The sequence below is a fragment of the Netta rufina genome, assembly GCF_964035555.1.
Source record: "Netta rufina genome assembly, chromosome: 2".
In the NCBI taxonomy this organism is placed as follows: Eukaryota; Metazoa; Chordata; class Aves; order Anseriformes; family Anatidae; genus Netta; species Netta rufina.
Window position 1 is genome coordinate 55,374,293 of NC_140124.1, and position 22,593 is coordinate 55,396,885.

Sequence of the window (22,593 nt, forward strand, 5' to 3'; positions counted from 1 at the left end):
TCCTGAGTTGGAAGGGACTGACAAGGATCTGCAAGTTCAACTCCTGGGTTCACAAAGGACCACCCAAAAATCCAACCATGTGTTTAAAAGCATTTCCCAAAGGCTTCTTGAGCTCTGACAGGCTCAGTGCTGTGACCACTGCCCTGGGGAGCCTGTCCCAGTGCCTGATGACCCTCTGGGTGCAGAACCTTTTCCTAACACCCATCCTGACCCTCCCCTGTCCCAGCTCCATGATGTTCCCTCAGATCCTGTCACTGTCCTCAGAGAACAGAGCTCAGCATCTGCCCCTTCGCTCCCTTGTGAGGGAGCTGCAGGCCACCATGAGGCCTCCCCTCAGCCTGCTCTGCTCTGGGCTGAACAAACCAAGGGACCTCAGCAGCTCCTCATACCTCTTCCCATCTAGACCCTTCACTACCTTCATAGCCCTCCTTTGGACACGAAGTGTTCAAATGTATGTGCTACCATTCATGAAATCCAATTATGGTGGGAGCATGGTAAAATGTCAGAGATTTTTAAGAGGAGAGGAGAAAGAGTCTCCTTTCCATAAGAAAAATTGCTGGGAAGTTGGCATGGTTTTAAAATTACTGAGCAATGGGACTGGCTGCTTATCAACTCCTCCTCCTCAAATATGTTGCATTTGAATCTCACAAAAATCACCCAAATTTGTGATTTTTTAATGTGATTTGCATCACATTAAAAGTTGTAATAGCCTTGTGCAAGCCTGAAAAGTAGACATCAAGACCGTCGTTTATTTTTTAAATGGTGTGATTTTGAGAAAAAACGCATTGCATATGTGCTTTTCTTCCTCTTTTGTGGTGTTTTTCTTATTTCATAGCTTGTGGAATGGGTGTAAGTTCTGCTGGAGATTGTGGTTAAGACTTGTAAAGGTATTCAAATGCCTGGGTTGTAGCTGCCAGGAAACTTTAAAAATCTGGCCAGGTGCTCAACGTGATATGAGTTGATTGATTTTTCTGCCTGGACATGTAGCTTTTTGTCATTTGTAGTGGCTGGTTTATAAGCAATTTTTCACTGCTTTTATTTATTTCTCTGTGCCTGTGCAGGGTTCACCATCAGGGTAAGGACCCTGTTGTGCTGTACTAACAAAATAATAAAGTCCATCCAAAAAATATGACATAAGTTTACTTTTAGTGTAGTTACTCTGTATATATGAAGAGGGCAGGGGCAGGGTATATGGACCCTGGTACTGTGGATTCTTTTTATTTTTTATTATTCTTTTTATTTTTAAATTTAAACAAAGATTTTCTCTGAAAACTATTGTTATAATTATTTACTGTTGACAATGTTCACGGTGGACCCCCCAAAATGGAGATGATGTCTTTGAGGAAAATATATCTAAAAAATATGAAAATAAGGACTATCATGGACTGGTATGGAGATATAGAGACTGAACTGACATTTTGGAGGTAAAAATATGTGCCCTGACTTCGTGGTCATTAGAGGTAGAAAACTCCTGTAACACACTGGTGGAGGATGAAAGCTACGGCCATGCTGTATGTACTCATTTTTGAATGCTATTTGAGTGAGGGACCTGCCTGTTTCAGACTCCTTTCCCTAACTACCTTACTTCACTCTATGCATGAGTCTCATGAAATGTAATGCCAACAGGACACCCATTCCTGTTTCTTACTGTAGTAGTAAAAACATAAAAGAGTGAGTGAAAGGATTTATATCTGTAAATAATATTTACTATTTCTAATTCATATTGATAGAGAGCTTTCTATAGTACTTGAGTAGACACAAAATGCTCTATTATAATCCAGACTCTATTTTATAAACAAAGTCAAGACGTTTAGATCAAGAGGATATAAAATACCTAATTTACATAAGATTATGTAATAGCAGTCTTGTGATAGTAACTGTTTTTATGATTTTCTTAAAAAAATAAATTCATTCTTTTATTAGATTTTTAATAAAATTGTTAGGAAAATCTGTGGCCAAAACTTTAGATGATAATTTAAAATTTACCACATCATGATGTTCTTGCAAACACTTAATCCAAAAATGATTATATTCACTTGAATCAATTTATTGGCATAGTTTGAATTAATCCTGTGCATAAAGATTTGAAGTATCATGGATACAATTGTATCATTAGCAAAAATACCTTCTCTTTCACTGTATCTTATCACATTAAATGTTTTTCTATTTTAAAATTGTATTCCTTTGGTGAAAGCAATAAAAAAATGTTTAGACTTTTCATAGACTAACTAAGCAATTTCCAACACTTTATGTTTAAAGGCCAACTGAAAGAAAAAAAAAAAAAAAAAAAAGAAAAGAAAAGAAAAAGAAGTAGATTGCAAGGTACCAAAACCCTATTTAAACACTGAGGAGAAAGATTCCCAAGAACATCTAAATGAAATAGGACCAGATGTCCAACTGGATTCAGGTTATAGGAAGCAATGCAGTTTGGTTGGACTATTTCAGATTTTGTCACTCACAGTGTTTCAAAGTATGGGATAATATTGAGGATTAGTAATAAAGGTAATTAAAGAGTAAACTACTATGGATGACATTGCAGTGAGTGTCTGCTATAGATCACCTGACTAGAACACATGCATGAGGCATTGTACAGACAGCTAGAAGCAGCCTCATGTTCACAGGCCCTGGTCCTTATGGGATACTTGGGTCACACCAACAGCTATTGGAAGGACAACACGGCAGAGCATAAGCAATCAAGGAGGTTCCTGTAAAGTGTCGACAACTACTTCCTGACATAGATCATACAGATGCCAACAAAGAGAGATGCTCACATTCACAAACAAGGAGGGGCCTGTTAGGAGTGTTAAGGTTAAAGACAACTTTGCCTGAAATGACCATGAAATGGTGGATTTCAGTATCCTGAAAGCAGGGAGGAAGGTGAAAAGGGAGATCACAACCCCTGATTTCAGAAGGGCAGACTTTGGAGAAAGTCATTTCCAGCTCCAGACAGTTTTAGCCAGTTCTCCATCCAAGTTGTTTATTTGCTACCTTTGGCTTGCTCCCAAACACCAGAGCACCTATCCCCATATGCAGATTAGATATAAAGATAAAGGTGGAACTAGTGTTTTCAGAAGGGTCATAAACTGCCCTTTTTAAATATCAAGTTTTTTTCACCACTTGCCTCAGCTGGAAAGAAATCTGACCTTGAAAAAAATGATGCTTTTGTTTTTTTCGGTCTTAGGATGAGAGTTTGCAAAAGTTGTAAAAACATTTGGATCAAAAATTTCCTTGAAGAAATTTAATTTTTATTTTTCTTTTCAATTTAATTTAATAGTTTCCTACTGGCCCCTGGGATGAAGGGATTCCTAAGTGTGCTTTACTTTCTTTGTATATAGCTTTGAAATTACAACATTCTTTGATGTGTGGCTATACAACATGCTCTCGTAGGGGGCTGTTTTTCAAAAAAATGATCTGTTGCTAGGAAAGCAAAACAAACAAACAATAACAACAACAAATAAACCACAACAATGAAGGTCACACCAGTTTCCCTACTCAGCTACAAAGATAAAGCAGTGGAATATGTAAAGCTGTATTTACATTAACATAAGGGAATTTAAAGGGTATCATGTACAAAATTCATTGATATGGTAGAATTCCATTTTAGGATGCCCTTGGAGAAAGAAGTGATGAAGTTATTAAAATCTGTAAAACATATATATTAATCAGTCATGTTTTAGAGCATTAAGTCTGGAGGAATGAATGCTGTCTAGGAAGAATCAAACAGCAATGCAAATCATGTTCCCTGGCCCATCACTGCTTTGTCTCATTTCAGAAAAGTTACTTACATCTCAGCTAAGTAGCCTAGAAACAGCCTAGCACAAGAAGCAATATGGCACTTTTCTCTTCAAGTGCAAATGTTAGATATTAAAGTGCTGTTGGTATCCCTTGCCCACAAAGTAAGCCGACTCATCCTGGAGACATCCTGCTGCTCTCATTAGCAAGCTACCCCATGCAATCCTTTTCACAGCAGCTAAGTTCACTGATCACTCCTTGGGGAGACTTTTAGGGTGGCTAGCATTGCAGGGGTTATCAGCCAAGTGATGTCTCTGAATGTAGGGGCTGTAAATATTTCTAGCTTTCTGCAATAAATTAATAAGAAAACTCCTTCGTCTCTTACAAGTTCATGCCAGGATCAAACACAAGTTGACCTTTCTTTTTCTAAGCCTCGTCTTTTCTTTTTTTCCCCTGCTGTAAAACTGTCTTCCTGTTTGCTTACTTCGGAATAATAACAGTGGGATACAATTCATTAGTGTCTGTAAATTGCTTGGAGGTGCTGGGATGAGAGGAGCTACAGAAATGCACAGAATATCTTTTTCATTACAATATTATGACAGTGGCATTAAGAGAGTTTTCTGAAAAAAATTTAACTCTCTACTGGCTTTTTAGAGCAATGATCCTGGGAATCTAATACAAAAATGCGTTAGTAGATGCTTCCTCCCAGATTATCAAGAATAGGTCCCATTCAAAACTTGCTTTCAGGAACACATTTCTCCAAAACATGGGATTTCTCTTGTTCAGAAAATTCAGTAGCTGGAATTTTATATTCATAACTCTCTGCAGTCTTCAAGAAACACCTCCTAAATGTATAAAAACATATTCTTCAACATTTTATCCTAGTCAGATTTGTTGACATTCCACCAGATTTTAGGTAGCCTCCTGTTTGCTGCAAAGTTTTGAGTAAGGATCCTGGAGACCTATTTCCCTCTACCCTGATGGCTCTCCTTTCTAGAAGCTCTAGGCAGGTTCAGTTGCACAAAGCTATCATTCCCAGGAAGGAGTGGCTACAAAGAAGAATTGAGCAGGGAGGTGAACTGAAAGTCTTCAAGAATTCAAAGTGAAATTCTTGGCATGTTTTATATAGCAACATTTGACAGTAGAATGCTTACAAAAAATAAGAGCATTAAGATATCTTGTGAAGAGCTCAAGGATCCCTGTCATTGTTGTCTGATATACAGACTGCTGTTTAGTCTGTTTTGTCATGCTAGGTCTGCTTCCAACCTCAGCACCAATGGAAGTGGAGGTAAAGGCAGAGGATTAATCAGGGCAATGGCCAGCTGAACTGGTTCGGTGTAGTAGTAAGTCTCTTATGGTAGATCTGTGTAGCTGATGGGCCACTCAGTTTATTTCAGTTCGCAGAAGTATTGCATACTGTAAGCAACTCCCTGTCATGTTGCAGAACAAGTGCCAGCTCTGTTGCATGTACATGCAATAAATACATAGAGAGTGTAAACTAATTTTTAATTATGATGTTAGGTACACACTGGGGGAAAGAATGAGGGGCTACGAGAAAGATATTTGCTGTTGCCAAACTGTTTCTCTAACTTTTTCAAACTATTTTGTGGATTGCATTTATGAAAAGCATGGACAAGGAACATGTCAGGTTGCAGTCCTCTGGGTCCTAAAAGGTAGATCAAGGCTAAAGAAAGAAAATGAAAGCCTTAGAATAAATGAATAAATGGTGTTCTTAGTGGTGTCATATGAGGACTGGATTTGGCATTAAACCTGACCAAAACTGTGTAGAAAATCTCTAAAGGTGAAAACATCATTTTTCTTGCCCTAAAAATAATTTTAATTTAAAAACTTATATAGAAAATTTGACCAAAGATGTGTGGTTTCCTAAAGCACTGATTTACAGAAAAAATTTACACCCTATCAAACTACCTCCTGTCTAAGCCAGTCATTGTCAGCTGACCAGCCACCTGTAAAAATAACATGTAGATTTACTGATGTATGTAAAAACTGAATTTTAAGATAATTCTACATCTCTCTCTGCATACTGCTCCTTGAATGATGATAAGTAAGAGCCTGCCAGGGGTTCTGCTTGATAAATGGAGTACCCAAAAATTTCAACCACAGTCACCACTTTTTTCAACCACATTTTGCCACTTTTTTGTTTTGTTTTGTTTGTTTTTCTTTGTTTGTTTTGTTTTGTTTTCAATGACAGTCTTCCTTGTCTGCTTGGAAAAGCTTAAATCAGAGAAACATATTCTTCCCTTCCTTCATCCCTCTCCTCAGAGATGTTAATATGGAGCTGAAGACACGTGAATTTATAAGCTACAAGATTGCACTTCTTTTTCTTATAATTCTAGAGAGTAGGAAAATAAGCCGTGCAGTTATTAGACCTTAAGAAAGCACACTAATAAAATAATTTAATGAGAATTCCTAGCAATAGCTATTGTGCTCAGAATAAAAAATGCAATAGCAAGCTTCTTTCCAAAGACTTGAATCTAAGAATCTTTACAGACCAAATGATTTGTTCTCCTAATATATTTAGCCAGTTCATTAAGTCTATTGAAATACTGAGAGGTTTTAGAACCTCTCCGTTCCTGGTCTGTAGAACAAAGCTTATGCTAACTGTACATTACAAATATACACAGCTGTTTCACATATAAGGGAAGAACAAGAAAGAACTTGTCTGTTGAAATCAGCAACTTTTTTTTTTTTTTTTTTTTTTTTTTTTTTTAAGGAACGGACTGCTCTTCGATGAAATTTGCACCTGTACAAGAAGGCATTGAAAAGACAATGTAGCCGTTATTTGAAGTGCAGCAGCTTGCAGCAAATATGTCACAACTGACATTACATAAAAACTTTTAATACAAAATAACATTTCTGTAAGATAATTTGATGCATTAGCTAGAAATAGTTTGCTAAAGGAAAACTTCAGGGTTTAAAGATAATACTGTAATTATCTTACTGACTTAATTTTATGTTTCCATTACGAAACAAATTCATGTATCAATTTTATGGGACTTATGTAAAGGGGAAGCAAACTCTTTTAAGAAGCAGAAGAATCTGTTGTAATCCATGCAAGGAACTTCTGAAATTATGAAACTTTGTTTTAAAATTGATTGAATTCCAACAAAATGTAAATGCAGACTAGAATGAAACAAACTACTGAAAAATAGATAAAATATGTCCATGCAATAGACATGCAATTCAGAAAAGAGAATGAATTTCCTTTTTGTTACTAAACCCCCAGCATTTAACTCATTTTGAACTGTGACTAGTATAACTTTGAAGTCACAGAAAGAAATATTTTCTGGGATCTGAAAATTTCAAGACTAGTTTCCAGGAAAGAAAAGGTAGACTGAACGCAATTATGTTCAAATGAACTGTTCTCTGTACCACTTGGCAAATATTTTTAAATTAGATATGTGCATGCAAATCTCATTGAACCTACATAAAAAAAAAAAATAAATTATTTGGGATACATAAAAAAATTAATCCTTCTGCATTAGTGACTTTTGCCACTGACTTTTGTACATATATATTTAGAACCAGGTTCTTGACCTCTGTGAGTAGCTTCTGCAGCAAACAGAAGAAAAAATGTTTTTCTCAGTACTGGAGTGCAGACAGGGAGTTTGCTGCACTCATGTAACTACGCTGCTGTAATGTGCCACTAGAGGCTGTATTAGCCATTACACATAGCACAGCAGGCCTGTCACCACTCCTGTTTATGGCAGGGCAAACTGAGTCGAGGGAGAACACAGGAGACATAAAACACTGTTTTCTCCTAATTCAACTGCTTCAATTTCACTAAACACAATTCATGTACAGCTGAGGATTTCAGCACCTTGCTTGCAAGTTTGCTCTTGTGCCATTTTAAGTGGTTTAATAATAAAATTAACTTTTGATCAACAATTTCACTAGCAGATCCTGCCAATAAAGAAATATTTCTACATGATTTTTAAAGATATTTTAGATATTGTATTATCAGCTCAGGCTCCTTACAGTGCTCTTACACAGCTGCAGACATACATTTTAAAGAAATAAAACTTGGCATGCAATTTTGAAGAATCTTTTAAGGTCTGTGCTTTTTTTTTTTTTTTCTTTTTTAATTTTAACTGGTGGTACTAATTCTATACTTCTTTCTATTGCTCTCTTTGATAAACAAATCAAAGAAACTTCAATAGTTCTTCCTATGTAATACAATCTAAGAAGAAGTCAAGTAGTGCATTTTTTTTTTTTTTTCCTGACTTAATCAATGTTACATATTTTACTGAATAATGCATGTTTCTTGAAACCTGTTACCTGACATGAACCTGTGTCAGGTTCCAAAAAGAGTAGTGGAAAGCACATACTTACATTTCAGCTCCAGTTTGATGAAGTCAGTGTTCCCCAGATTCTCAAGAAACACCCCATCTGAGGCTGATGTTTTGAAATAGAAAGAGATATCTGCACTTGTTTCCCCTTGGAAGGTAGAGAAGTGAAGATAGGATGATGATGTGATGAAAGAAGCTGCATTCCAGTAATTTCCTGCAGGGATGGGATAGACAGGAAATACACACATTTGAGTGCTCCCCGGAAGCAGTATGAAAATTTGAAGTGTTAATGCTAATATATGCTACAATGTTGTTTACATTGAAAAACAAAACAAAACAAAACAACCAACCAACCAAACAAAAAACCAACCACCTTGCTTCTACTATCTCCTTTTTACTTTGGATAAATGGAATGTTTTTTATTTTATTTTATTTTATTTTATTTTATTTTATTTTATTTTATTTTATTTTATTTTATATATATATATTTTTTTTTCTGGAAGGTGGAACACACTACTTAAATATATATATATATTTATATAAAAAGTTCCCAATTCATGATGGTCATACACAAATGTATTGCTGAGATAAGTCTTCAATACAGTACAGTTACTGCACTTAACATATAGTTGTACCTCAGGTGCATGTTTTGCATTTATATATTGCCTCATGTGTAACATATCTGCCTTCAGATTTACTCTACACAATGACGCACATTTCTTCTGAAAATGTAGCCAGGTCTAATAAAAGTCTGGTAATACATATCACAGGAAGAATCCAATAAATGAAGCTAAGCAATACAGACATAATTAACATATCCATTCCCTAACACATTTTCCCTGGAGAAAAATCATCATTAACAGTATTCAAGAACTATAACAGCACTTAGCTAGCAAGGCAGTCAACATTCCATGCAAGGTAGCATTATGTTTCAAAGACAAAAAAATTCATAAGATACAGTGAGAGACTGAAACAAAAAAAAAAAAAATCATAAGATACAGTGAGAGACTGTTACTTCACCAGGATGCATATGTGTCCAGATTAAGAAATTATTAAGATATCATCGTTAACTCAGCCCAGCCCGGTGCTTAGTATCCTGGCTAATAAACACAGTAAGAAACCACTTTCAATTCCAGCCATAACTCCCAGAGATTGGTTCTCCATCATTAGATTACTGAACTAGGTGATAACACTATTATTTTTCTGGTTAGCACTGGATGCATGTGAATGAGCATGCTGAAGCCCCAGAAGCTTAACACTGGTTTTATAATACCACCAGCACAGACCCAAGTCAGAAATAATTTGTGTAATTTATTAATCTCTATTCAAATTTAAATTGAACATTTGAATTAACAGAAGAAGGCTGTTTAAGCATTCTATGCATACTCTTTTTCATATTTTTGTCCCATCTCCTCCATTTGATTCTACCTCTCTCAAGAATGCAGAATGAGTGGTTTTGAAAAAAAGAAGCAGCTTTCTGTTTTACTTTAATCAGTCCCAGGAAGAAAGTTGCATGTGAGATTTTTTTTGTGTGCTTATGCATGTGTGAGCAGTGAAAAAGGGACCAAATGGTTTTGGTACAGTGTAAATGTACATTCATAACACATATGTATATATATTTTGTGAATTAACCAGTTCACCTTTAAAATTACCTGGCTTTTGCCAAAAATAACATTTCTTGTCTATTACTACTTACCATGCTTAGACAAACTGGCAGGTTCCAGATTAAATATTATTAATGATTTCTATAAAAATATCAACAATATTTATATCATAAACAGTCTTGGGCAAGAAAAGTCTGCTAATTAAGTGCAAATTCTTTTTTTTGAAAACATATGTAGTGATAAAGCAACACAAATAAAAATGTCTAGAATTTAATTTTCATTCATGGTCCCAGGCCTCTTCCAATCTCTTACCTTTCAGAGTACTTCCTCAATATTAGGGTTGCTGAGGGTATAGGTGAAGGAGGGCTTTGGCAATAATCTTGTTCTTAGTACAGGCTCCAGATGGAACACCATATATGCTTTCCCACTTGCAGATGTACCTGGACATCTACATTTCTTTCTCATTGGAGATCAAGATATGCTAGATGCTGGCAAACTTTTTGGATATGTTTTATTCCAGTTGCTGAATAAACTCACATGATATAAACAGGACTTAGAAAGTCAGGAATATATGCAGTCCTTGTTAAGGAGCTAATTTAGCTGCCCTGTATAACCTTGTAGAAATGCTTTCAAGTTTTCATAAATCAAATAAGTATTTTAGACTTCTAGCTTTACATACTCTGAATATTGACTAAGTTATAAGCCTAAAACACATAGAACATATGACAAACAAAGGACTTGTGAGAGCTGCAAGGGTTCTACCAAAAAATACAAATACTAATAGAGACAAATACATGTTCGGGGGGATAGGCTCCCCAGTCATCTCTGTATCCCAAGATGAGACTGAGGTGAATATGCAGCTGCATCATCATGCATCCAAGCAGCACAGCTGCAATGGCGTCTACTGTCAGGGTTCCTTCTCTAGCCCAGGATTCCACTAATAGACCAGCTTTCTTGCCACCATCATCCTGCCATCAGCCACTGTATGCAAATTGTTTGTACCATGCTTACATCTTCTGTGAGTGTGACAGAGCTCAAGTACTACAGGTTGGAAACCTGTCTTAACTAATCATTTCCACTAGTGAATTGAAAATGGTTTTGTTGAAGGGATCATATTTTTGTTTTATTGTGTCAAGTCAACTCACAATGGGACCCTGCTCCCTTAGCAGTAGCCTCCACTATATAATATTATTGTTAATATTGTAATTAAATAAATAAGAGCAGGAACTGCTATATGAAACAATTTATTTTGTAATATTTCATTTATAATTTTTTAATTAACTTCCAACCCTCAAAGTATTACATGTACTTTAACACAGATTCAACCTTCAGACATTCAAACAACCTGAAACATTCTGGGTTAACTCCTTAACCAAGAGGGCTCATAACAAAAGTGCAGGTTTGCCATTACATTAAATTAATCTTCAGTTGTATCTGGCCATTCCTCTTTGTATAATTAGAGGAGAAGATTTCACTTTCATTGTTTTTAAAGTAAAATTTAGACTGCAAGGTCTTTAAGGCTGATGTGAGTTGTGAGTTTATCTAAGTCCTAGCCATCTGGTGAAGACTTCAAAGCATCACTGCAGTGCATCTACAAGTAGGACTACCATCACCAATTACAGCACAGAACCAGACATGTTGATGGGTTCATACTAAAATGTATGTCTCTGTTTTGTTCAAACTAAATCCACCAATTTTTATTTAATGCTGTATCTAGTCTACTGAGGAGGTCTATCACTAAGTATTTTACATTTCATTTGAAATGCTGTGATTTGGCTCTGCATAAAGCCTTATCTGGGGATGCTAGTTGTGAGAGGATAAATACAAACTGTTCAGACTGAATGGGAAAACCTGCAGCTTGAGAGAGACATTTTCAAAGTTTATTCATAACAAATTTCTATAAAGATAAAATCATGTTTTTATACATTGGTATACATTCATCTCAAAACACTTTCAGGGGAAAAAAACATTTTATTAAGTGTACAATGGAATGTCTTGCTAAAAATACATAATGATTTTTATCACAAAATTGTATCTCTTGATAAGAAAGGGGCTGCCTCAGGAAATCTTGTATAAAAATCCACTTGACACACATTATTGCTGTTGCTTGCTAGGAACTTTTGTAAGTCACCATTGCCTCAAAATTTCTTTGACACATTATCCCCCTCCTTTCCTCAAAAAGCTTGAGTATATTGATCCTACAGACATTTTCCTACTGATTTAGGCTGAGAAAGCAGTAGATGGAAGAAACTGGAATTAGGACTTAAATTGCAGGGTGGACATTATGGCAGCAGGGATACCAAAGTATTAGGAGGTGGGAAAGGTAGTTTATTTAGAAAGAACACTCTACTAAATTTGTAATCCACCCTGTTAATAATTATTATTATGTCATAAATATTGCACAGGAGCAGCTGTACCTTACAAAATGGTATGTTTACACAATGTGATTGAGAAAGTCTTGCAGGAAATGCTCTGATCTACAAGAAAGTCACTCAGCCTAGGAGGGTTAGTATTTATTAGTCAGTATGCTTGGAAACATTAAGATAGGGAAGAAAAAAGGGCTTCAAATGTGAAGATGAGAAGAAAGAGGTGCTTAGAGTCACACCATCCCTTTGGTTCTCCTTTCTTCCTCCAGCTACTTAAGGAACACATTTATTGTACAGAATGCTCAGAAATACAGCTGAATAATTTTATTTTTCTTCTTTATAAGCTCACTTAGAACTCTGTAATCAAGACCACATCTCTATTGTACTACATCTATCTTCACTGTAAGCCTGCTTAGTGTTTAAATTTGACTTAGACCAACTAAACAGGTACAAGATATGCTGCTGCCATGGAAGCACAAATCCAAATAAAATCAAGATACCAGACAAGCTTTTTCAATTGTTTACAACCCAAGACAAATTTAAGATTCCCAAAGCCGGGCTGCGTTTCTTATCGTTTTTTTTTCCCAGACTAAAAATATTAATGAGAAGGGTCACCTTAAATCTCATATAATGGAATCACAGAATATCCTGAGTTGGATGGGACTCACAAGGATCATCTTATCCAGCTCCTGGCTTCACACAGGACTACCTAAAAATCAAACCATATGTCTACGAGTGTTGCCTAAATGCTTCTTGAACTCCAGCAGACTTGGTGCCATGACTGTTTCCTTGGGAAGCCTGTTCCTTGAAGATTTTTCCTATGAAGACCCACTTCAGGGAGGAGGAAGGAGATGGTTACTGCAGTATTAACAAGGACAAACTCAGGTTGTGTTGAATTGTGCAACATGTACTGACATCTTTTTAAGTGTGGTAGTTCCATAACCTGATAACACAGAGTCACTGGACTTATAGAAGCCAGACTCACAGCTTCTCCCTTGAATTATTTTTGTCTAGAAATCCCTTGCTAGCTCCCATCAATATCTTCTTTTTTTAACATGATTGAAATTCATGCTTTAACACTATCAGTTTCTCTTTACATTTAAACCCCATTGAAATGGATAATAGCAATAGCAGAACTGTAAAAGACATCAGTGCTTTTAGCCCAGCTAGGCAATAGAACTAGAGAACGAATGCTATAATGTCAGGCAGCTCTTATGTATTACAATAGACCAAAAACCTCTAGGGCCCTCATCTGCAGCAAAACAGATTTTCTATCAAAACCATTATGTGAATAAAATGTAAGAATAGTCTCCTATTTCAGAGAAGATGGATGTGTGAATGGAACACTGCTCTGTGCCACAAAGTAATGGATTGAGATTATCCTTACAATTATGCTCAACAAATCATTTTTTTTTTCCCTTTTTTAATTCTGGGAAAGAGGAATCTACATGTGTACGCTCAGAGCAGTTTGAGTATCAGTACAGCAACAATCACAGCTTTGATTCAAGACTTCAGGTCTGCATCTCGAGTGAAAATCAACCCTAATGAAACCCAAACTGCCTGTTGGGCTTCCTTGCTATTGAAACAATAGGGGAAAAGGAGGAAAGAGTTTCCAATCCAAAAAGAATATTGCAGGTTATTCAGGAAACAGAAGAAAAGTCAAAGCAAATTGTTTGCATTTCTCACGCTTGAAATGCTTAACTGAAATCCTGAAGCAAGGCAGGCACTAGTCAGAATGGGGCTGAGAATGCAGCTTCAGTCTGGGCAGGAGGAGAATGTGCTCAGAAGATAGGGCAAGAAGGATGGCAATTCAGTAGCAGCCTAAGCCCTTTGATGGAAGGAGTACAATACTGATGACTCTTCTCAATTACTGAAAGGTCTTCTTGGTGTCATTTTTGGTTGTGCTAACATGCATTCACAACTTTATTCTTTCTTCATTGGTCTGCAACTCCTTTTTTTTTTTTTTTAATATATATCTTTTATGCCTTATATATATCTTATATCTTATATATATTTTACTATACATCTTTTACTATATTACCTTCTTTACATCTACTGTACTTACATTATATAGAATATATAGTATATCATAAATTTTATGTACACTCTTCACTTTCTTTGATGAAATCTGCCTCATCCAGCTCCAATCCTTAATTTCTTTGACCACGTTGCTTATAGCCCTGGGGTCCCCTGTATCAGTCTGTGGCCTGTCTGTATATCTCAAGTAAAGATGAAAATACTGTATTTCTCCGGCCACAGGTTTATATTTTATCAACATCATGGCAGAATACCAGTTAAAAAGAAGCATGTAAATTACTACTTAAAATAAAATTAAGATGGCAGTGTCTTGATTTACTTAATCCAAACATGAATCCAGAAAAATAAACTAAACTGAATTATTTCATAAGAAGCCAACAGGACAACAGGCTTAACAGCAGAAAAGTCCTATGACAACACACAAGAAAAATAATCCCCAAGTCAACAGATGAAGAGTGCATTAACACTGCATAACAGCAAAGCTGTATTACAGTCTTTCAGGCTGAATACAAATACAGGTTAGATTTCAATTTTCAAGATAAAACTAGCTCTGCATCTTTCAACAAAGTAACAAACGCCTGGAAGTCCAGAGCAAAACTTGTTGAGAATATCAACACATCTGAAGATGAGTTCAGAGTTAGCAAAAGAAAAAAATTAGCTCTGTTATTGTGACAATTCAGTATATGAAGGATAAACACTAGATTTTAGAAAAGAAAACAATGTTTGGAATATTTCACCTCAAATCTAGAAAGCTGTAACTGTGTTTTCGTCTCACTTAACTAAGCCTGGTTCTTTCTAAAGGGTGGGATTGTTAAAAATTCTGCGAAAGGAATGTAATCTGGTAGAACTGTGCTGAGAGTCCATATTTGTTATGATTTTTAGGAGACTTACAGGGGTCTGGAGTTTCAGAGTCAGAGAAGTGTCAATATATTCAGAGGCAGACAAACAACAATTTGATCTGAAAAATTGCTTATGGTTTTTAACCTCTTTGATATCTATAGTACATTTCACCCTCAAATTAATTCCTTCAGGCTTCTCTTATGGAAGTCCATTGCATGCATCTTCTGAAAGTCAGATTCTAAAAACAGTTAACCGTCTTCGCACATTTGGAGGGTATCCTTCCATTGATGACCTTGTCTCCTTTAGGTGTGGGAAAATTTTTGGTCTCTACTCTCAGTCCTTTGGCATTTCTTCTTGTACTGGGAATGCCAAAAATCCTGCACATCTACCACTGCTGTGACTATACTTGATCTCATCAAAATTTGTCAAGTCCAACTTTCACACAAGCACAAGGCCTGAAACCCCAAACTTTCTTCATGTGGAGCAAGATAGTGGTGGTATGGTAACTGTCTTTCAGGAATTACAAATGTGGGATAGCCTTAAATTACTAATATAGAAAGGAAAGATCCTCCGTCATATTATCTGGGATCAACTTGAGCATTATGTCCAGTAATGAAGGACATAAACCAGCCTGCATTAAGATGACAGTAAGATGGATAGCAGTTTATTTCCTTACCTTTATAAACGATCTGTTTTCATAAAGTTTCTCTAGTGACATAATACTCACAAGACAAAGATCAATGGATATAAACACAGATGCTAAAGTTTGCATTAATCTGTCAGTCACCATATTTGCTGAGTGAGGGAAAGAGCAATCGCATTTATCAGTGAAATGTTGGAGTCAATGAAACAGATTCAGTGATGCAGAAAAGTTTCCCGCACCTGCTGTGTTACTTGTAATCATCTTTGGAAGACCATTTTTCAAAAGTTTCACCTCCTGGTCACAATGCCTAATTACAATGCATACCCTGTCACTGCTGGCACCATCACTTTCATCCATCTAAAGAATAAGAGGTCTTGATCTGGCATGGTTTACAACCTGGAGCTATGTAATGTGCTGATGGAACTTTAATGATGCATGTAAACTGGTATCTTTTCAAAGGAATATTTTTTTTTAAACATTAACTGACCTGCAAACATCAGCTCAATCACCCCGTGCCACAGTCAATGCAGTGTGTAGGAACCCTGCCATGATGCCAAAATCGTAAACATTAAATACAGGAGCCTGCTTCTGTCCTCAAAACTAATGCTAATGTTACTAATAATGAGGATCCAATTCTATATTGACCTGTAGATATTGGTGGGTGTTTACAGTTGTGAAAAGCAACTGTCATAGTTTACCACTGTCATTTGACAGTGCTGCATAACCACCTTATACTCGGTACATAACTATGTAGGATGTAAAGTGAAGACACAAAGACAAGAATGTAGAAAGCTAATGACTTTTCATTTCCTCCTATTAAATTTATACCCTTTGCTTTGGAAATGGACTGCAGGACAATGTTTCTCAGACCCCTCCTTTTTGCTCTTCAGGTCCTTGGCTAATGTGAACTATTAAATACAGTTCAGGAGAGTCACAGATACATTTCACTGGCCCAACACCACATGGACAACATGATCCGGTAACCATTTCCACTTTTGCGATCTCCATTTGCTGTCTTTGGCAGGATTTTTATAAAAAGGATATACTGTATAATATTGATGCAGCTCTGTCCCCCAAATTTTCTTGTTTCTGGAAGAAAGTTTCTCTTTTTAGGGTGATTCTTTTGGTCCACTGTTTGAGCATGGATCTAGTTTCCTTAACACACTCAAGATCCTGATTCTTTGACAACTTGACATGTTCTTTTTGAACAGATACACTTTCAAAATGGAAAATATTCTTCAGAATTAAAATGTAAGATGCAATTTAGACTTGATGTAGCATACTAAATATTCTTCACATAATTGATTCCAGAATTATCTGTTATTCACAGAGATCATCAACTTATTTTACTTGATCTTCTATTACTGGATGGATTTTAGAGCATTCTGAACTAAAACTCGGAACATTTAGCTCACAAGATATGACTAGATACGTTCATGAATCATAGTTCTCTGAGCTTGGATGAAAATTGTGGATAAAATCATTTGCTTGAAGTACTAATTTCATTCAGCAGGCACAGTACTGCAGAATTATGGTGCTCTACTGCTTATACATAGAAATGTACTTTCAATGACTTCTTCATTCATGTCCCAAATCCAAAGAAATTCATATAAATCACTGAAGATGCACTTCAAACTTATAGTAAAGGAGTAAAATTATAATCTTCATTCTCATGTTGTCACTCCAGTTTTGACACTGTAACATTTCAAGTCTAACTTCCCATAATGTACTTTCTATGAAGGTGTCCCTGCCCATTGTAGGGGGGTTGGAACTAGATGATCTTTAAAGTCCCTTCCAACCTAGTTATTCCATGATTCCATGATTCTATGTATATATTTTTATTGATGGTTGACAGTACTTATGCTACATAGGCCATTAATTAACAACATTTGTGGAGAATTTGAATTCTAGAGATGGACAACCTGCACTGAAACCAAACCGCCAAGGGCTTCAAAATGTTTCTGTGGCCTTCCAGTCCTAGACTGCTATAGGAACTAAGGAGAACCAGTAGAGTCTACATTACCACATTATATTCCACCCAATAAACAGAAACTTTGACCAAAACATCTGCTGCATCATGTTTTGTGCCCCTTGACATATCGCTTGATATGCCTATGATAACATAGCTTTTCCCCTTTCGGTCACTGATATCAGACTTTACAAAAGGGTATTTGAAAAGTGATTCTATGATCAATCTTTATACGGTCTATGGCAGAAAAGCTTCTTACCGGGCCACATTTGAGCCTTTCTACCATTCCATGTTCCCTACTTTTAAAATAGCTCATTAAGACTCTTACTGTGTCCAAAGATCTTGCAGTGATCTTACACTCTCTCAATTGTGTTCTAAATCCAAGAATGAAAAGGAGGATTTAAAAAATTTCAGCTTAAAACTAAAAGTCTCCCATGTTAAGTGGGAGTGTTACACAAGAGTAAGTGTACTCTTACACTTACAAGACTACAAGATTACAAGTCTACAAGACTTAACTCCCATGTTAAGTCTTGTAGAGCCTACTGTGGATGGCTACACTCCCTTTATCCATATTTTTAATCTTACCTTTATTATTAGAATATTAAAATTACAATTAGTGCCATTGTTAATATTATTATTGGAGAGTAAACTTACATGGGACAAAGTTACAGTGAGCTCACTGTAGAGGCTGTCATTTTTTGAGCAACGGACTACATGTATATGTAAATATCATATAGGTGTTCCAAACAGATATATGTAGTATAATGGGAAATCTAAATCAGAACGCAAACTTAAATATTCAGGCTATATAGATCATTGTATGGAATGAGAGGAAGGGTTTTATCGCACTCTTGTTGCAGCTAGTAATAAAAGTATTAGGGAATTGAGCAGTAGCAGAATTGAGACTATATATATGCCCTTACAAATTTAACAAGGATTAAACAAAACCAAAGTTTACAGATGTATAAGAAAGTCTCATACAAAACACTCCCCAGTAGAAAATTGTTAGCTTTGGTATTCAAAAATAAACAAACACCAAACAACAAATAAATCTCATAACAATAACCCGTGTTAAAGGTTTAATTTCTCTAGAGGCCCTTTCCTACTTCAACTATTCTGTGAACTATTCAGTTGAAGTATGTACAATGACAAGAAAGAAATAAAATCAGATTCTGGCTTGAATAAAAATTGCAATCTTATCCAAAAATTGAAAGGAAATTAGTATTTCAGAGGTGAAATGGTTATTGAAAGCAAAACACTCCTCTACATCTACAAGATATTTGATTCTGACCTCTTTCACATCATTCCAACACAGCTCTGCTGTTCATGGCATTACATTCAATTTACACAAATCTCAAAGAACATTTACTCAACATTTGCTTCCTAAATCTTTTCAATCTCAGTGGAAATAATATGCAATAAAAGAGAAAATGAAGTGTGAAAAAAGTTTCTCAGAAAGAAACAAAGATCTTTCTTTCTCTGACTTCCAATTCCTTCCTTTCCATCTTTTTTCCTCCCTCCCTCCCTCCCTCCCTCCCTCCCTCCCTCCCTCCCTCCCTTCCTTCCTTCCTTCCTTCCTTCCTTCCTTCCTTCCTTCCTTCCTTCCTTCCTTCCTTCCTTCCTTCCTTCCTTCCTTCCCTCCTTTCTGAATTTACTATGTATTTGTTGGGGGTTCAAAATACAAATTAATACAGAAAAACTGATGATGAAAAACCAAAGATAACTCTTTTTTTTTTTCCTTTTTTCTTATTTTTTTTTCAATGCAGGAAAAACTGCAACCTGTGTTGTATTATACCGCCTCAGGGTAAGTGCACAGCTTTGAAATACATTATTATGTACACATGTCAATATTTGTCAGCAATCCAGTGTCTTGTTTTTGTCTAGATATAGTACATACTCTCATATCTTTTCAGTTACAGCACTCTGAAATGCAAGTGATGTTATATCATATAAAGATAGACATACACACTCCTTTTCTTCTCCCTCCCTACTCCCTTCTTCTCCCTGGGGGAGTCACAGAGGGAGGAAGTGCATGAGGAAATAAAGAGGAAATCACCAATTAATATATTATATTCAAATTTGATTATATTCAAATTTGACTTTTTTTTTTTTTTTTTTTTTCTCCCCAGGAATGTGACTGAAAGGGTTTGCAAGCAAAGGGTTAGTAAAAAATCCTCTCAGAGCTTGGTCTCTGCTGAACTCACTTGTCATTTCTGATTTCATTACTGAGTTTCTAGCAGAGTGGTTGAACCTGCAAAATGTCTTTTCTCTCACGTTTGTTGAGCAGAGTAAGCCAGCTGCTCAGAGTGGTGAGGCAGAGGGGGCTGGGGAATAGGGTGGCAGCAAAGATGATAACTCCAGCTGCATTTAAAAATGTATGAATTCTGTCGAGAGACCACAACAGGTCCTGCTTCAGAATAGAGCTGATTGGCTTTTCTAACAACAAGGTCATGACTCAGTGAACAGCTCAAACACTCACAGGAAGGAAAGAAACATGGCTGTAGTCCTCATCTGAGTAGCCTAACAGCAATTCTGTCCATAATTATTTATCAAGAAAAGTACATAAATAACAGGGACTGAAATCTTTGCAGATGAAACCTTTTGTGTCAGGAATTATTTTTTTTCTACAAATGATAAATAGTTATTTGATTTCTTTGGCTTTCACTTACTATGATACTTCCGGTTACATTTTTATTGAGCAAAACCAGTCTTCTTTGATACATGTATATCTGCACTATTTCCTTTAAGGACAACACAATGCAAAGACAGATTCTCGTTTCAATGGCAGTTGAAATGGCGACTTGCCCCAGCAGAGGGCAGATAAACTTAGAACAGAGGAACTTGGAAAGACCACATTTATCACTACTTACATTTTCACTGACCATGTATTAGTAGCCTCTCCATTCAGGAAAAAAAAGGTTACCAAATTATTTGTCCTATCCTATCCTATCCTATCCTATCCTATCCTATCCTATCCTATCCTATCCTATCCTATCCTATCCTATCCTATCCTATCCTATCCTATCCTATCCTATCCTATCCTATCCCGTTCTGTTCTGTTCTGTTCTACCTCTTTTCCCAGTGATATCTAAATCAATTGTTCAAATAACTGAAAGAGCAAATGCCCTCTAAGTTACTAAGTTAACAGATATAATTACAGTTAAAAGATTATTATTTGCAAGGTCATTTAGTTTTTCCCTAGCAAAAAGAATACAGTAAGCCAAAGTCTACCCTCCATTATTTTAAGCTTCTAGCTTTGCATTTTCCCCTTTTCTTACTTTTTTTTTTTTTTTTTTTTAGATTACAAATGAATTTCAGTGTCAATTTTTCTCCCACTCCTCCTCCCCATCTCATTCACATTCACAGGCCACCCATATATCTATAAAATTTGGTTTTAAAGTAATGAAACGTAATTTTTAATCAAGTGATTATTTATCTGCAGACTGCTGCAATCTGGTTAGTAAACTCATCTTATTCCTGTGTTATCACCTAAATAATATAAAAATTATAAATTATTATATGATATTATAAATTATTAAATGATATTACATTATAAATTATTATATTATATAACTATATATAAATAATAAAAAATATAAGGAACGTAAACAATAGGAGAATTGTTTGCTGGATTTTGCTAAACAGAATGGCTTCCTTTCTTTAACTAGACAAGCCAGTATTTCACTGTGTAAGTATGACTACTCTGTAAAATGGATAGGACATATTTCACTACTAATTACAGATGTAAATCAGGAAACAGTTTACTGACCTTAACACCTTTTGGTCCTTCTGGAACTTGAATATGCCATTACTATAATATCTCTTCAATTTATCCAACCTATTTAACATTATAACGGATTTTCTCCAACACTACCACAGCTGCAGAGACAGATGATTGGAATTAAAAGTGAGGAAAAAAATCTATATGGACATGAAACTTTGAAGGTGTTTTAAAATCTGTGTGCAGATTGCTTCCTTAGGTTTTATAACAACATGGTGTGCATGGCTTTTCCTTGTGGACACAAAACCTAATGCCCAGTTTTCTTTTTGCCTTAACTCCTGTGAGTATTCCTGCTGAGCAGCTTTAGCAGACTAGCCTCTCAAAGAAAAAGATTAAACTCTTTCTCCTGTTTCCATGAGTTTTAATCTTTTGGGAAAGAGAAATCAAAATGATTGAAAAGGCAACATGAAAAGTCACATCTAGCCATGGAGGGTAATAACCAAGTATAGAAAGCTTTAGATATTGACATGATCTGACTTTACTTCTGTTCGAAGGTAGCCGAATCACAGGTTTCTGCACAGAAAGAATTCAGGCTTCAAACAATTTTTCTGGGCTTGCTGCCAGCGAATATTACAACTGAGTGCTGCTATCAGCCCTTCAGAAAGGAAAAGCTGAAAAAAAGGCATAAAGGAAAAGTTCTTCTCCTTCTAATAAGCTTGGAACTTGAACATGCTTGTTAGAGAGATACCTACTCCAAATCCTGGATTTTATCTTAATGAACAGAAGCACTTTAGCCTTGTTTCCACAACAGGCTTAAACATAGGCCTGTCTGAAGGTAAGAGCTAGTAATCAAATATATCAGTATTTTGATAAGTTATACCTTCTGCAGAAAGGCTGAGGCAGAGAATCTGGTAATTTCCTTAATGTCCACTATCCATTTGAGCCTCAAGTAGTATCTGTCAGCTACTAAAGAGAGGGGCGGGAAAAGATGAAAGCACAGGATTTAGTCCAGACTAGCAAAAAACAAATAACCAAACAAAAAAAATAGGCAAAAACCATGAGCTTTTTCAGGAGGAATAATTCACACCAACCATCAGTTTTGCTTGTTGTAAAGCAAAACTGATGGCCATCAGTCTTCATGCTTTTTTCTTGTTTCACGGTCTGTCTCATAATGAAGATTCCTCACATCAAACCTCTTGCCTTGCATGCACCAACTCCCTGTCTTGCCTATTCATCTAATGTTGCATCAGTTTCTTTGGTATGGACAACCCAGGGAATAAGGTAACAGCCTTTGATGTACAACTGTTGAAGTGAAAACTGGAACTCATGTCTCCTTTTTCATTTCAAGAATAAAGATTGTTGTGCTTTCTT

At 36.0% G+C, this 22,593-nt stretch overlaps 1 protein-coding gene across 1 annotated transcript in view; it reads right to left on the minus strand.

Moving 5' to 3' along the window:
- CNTNAP2 (contactin associated protein 2) overlaps nucleotides 1–22,593 on the minus strand; it is a gene marked incomplete at both ends in the record, with an annotated part of 1,150,499 nt that overhangs the window by 104,890 nt on the left and 1,023,016 nt on the right. The window contains one exon of the mRNA XM_084306678.1: nucleotides 8,086–8,256. Within this exon, the coding sequence (XP_084162804.1) occupies nucleotides 8,086–8,256 (171 nt within the window). The remainder of the gene's footprint in view (nucleotides 1–8,085; nucleotides 8,257–22,593) is intronic.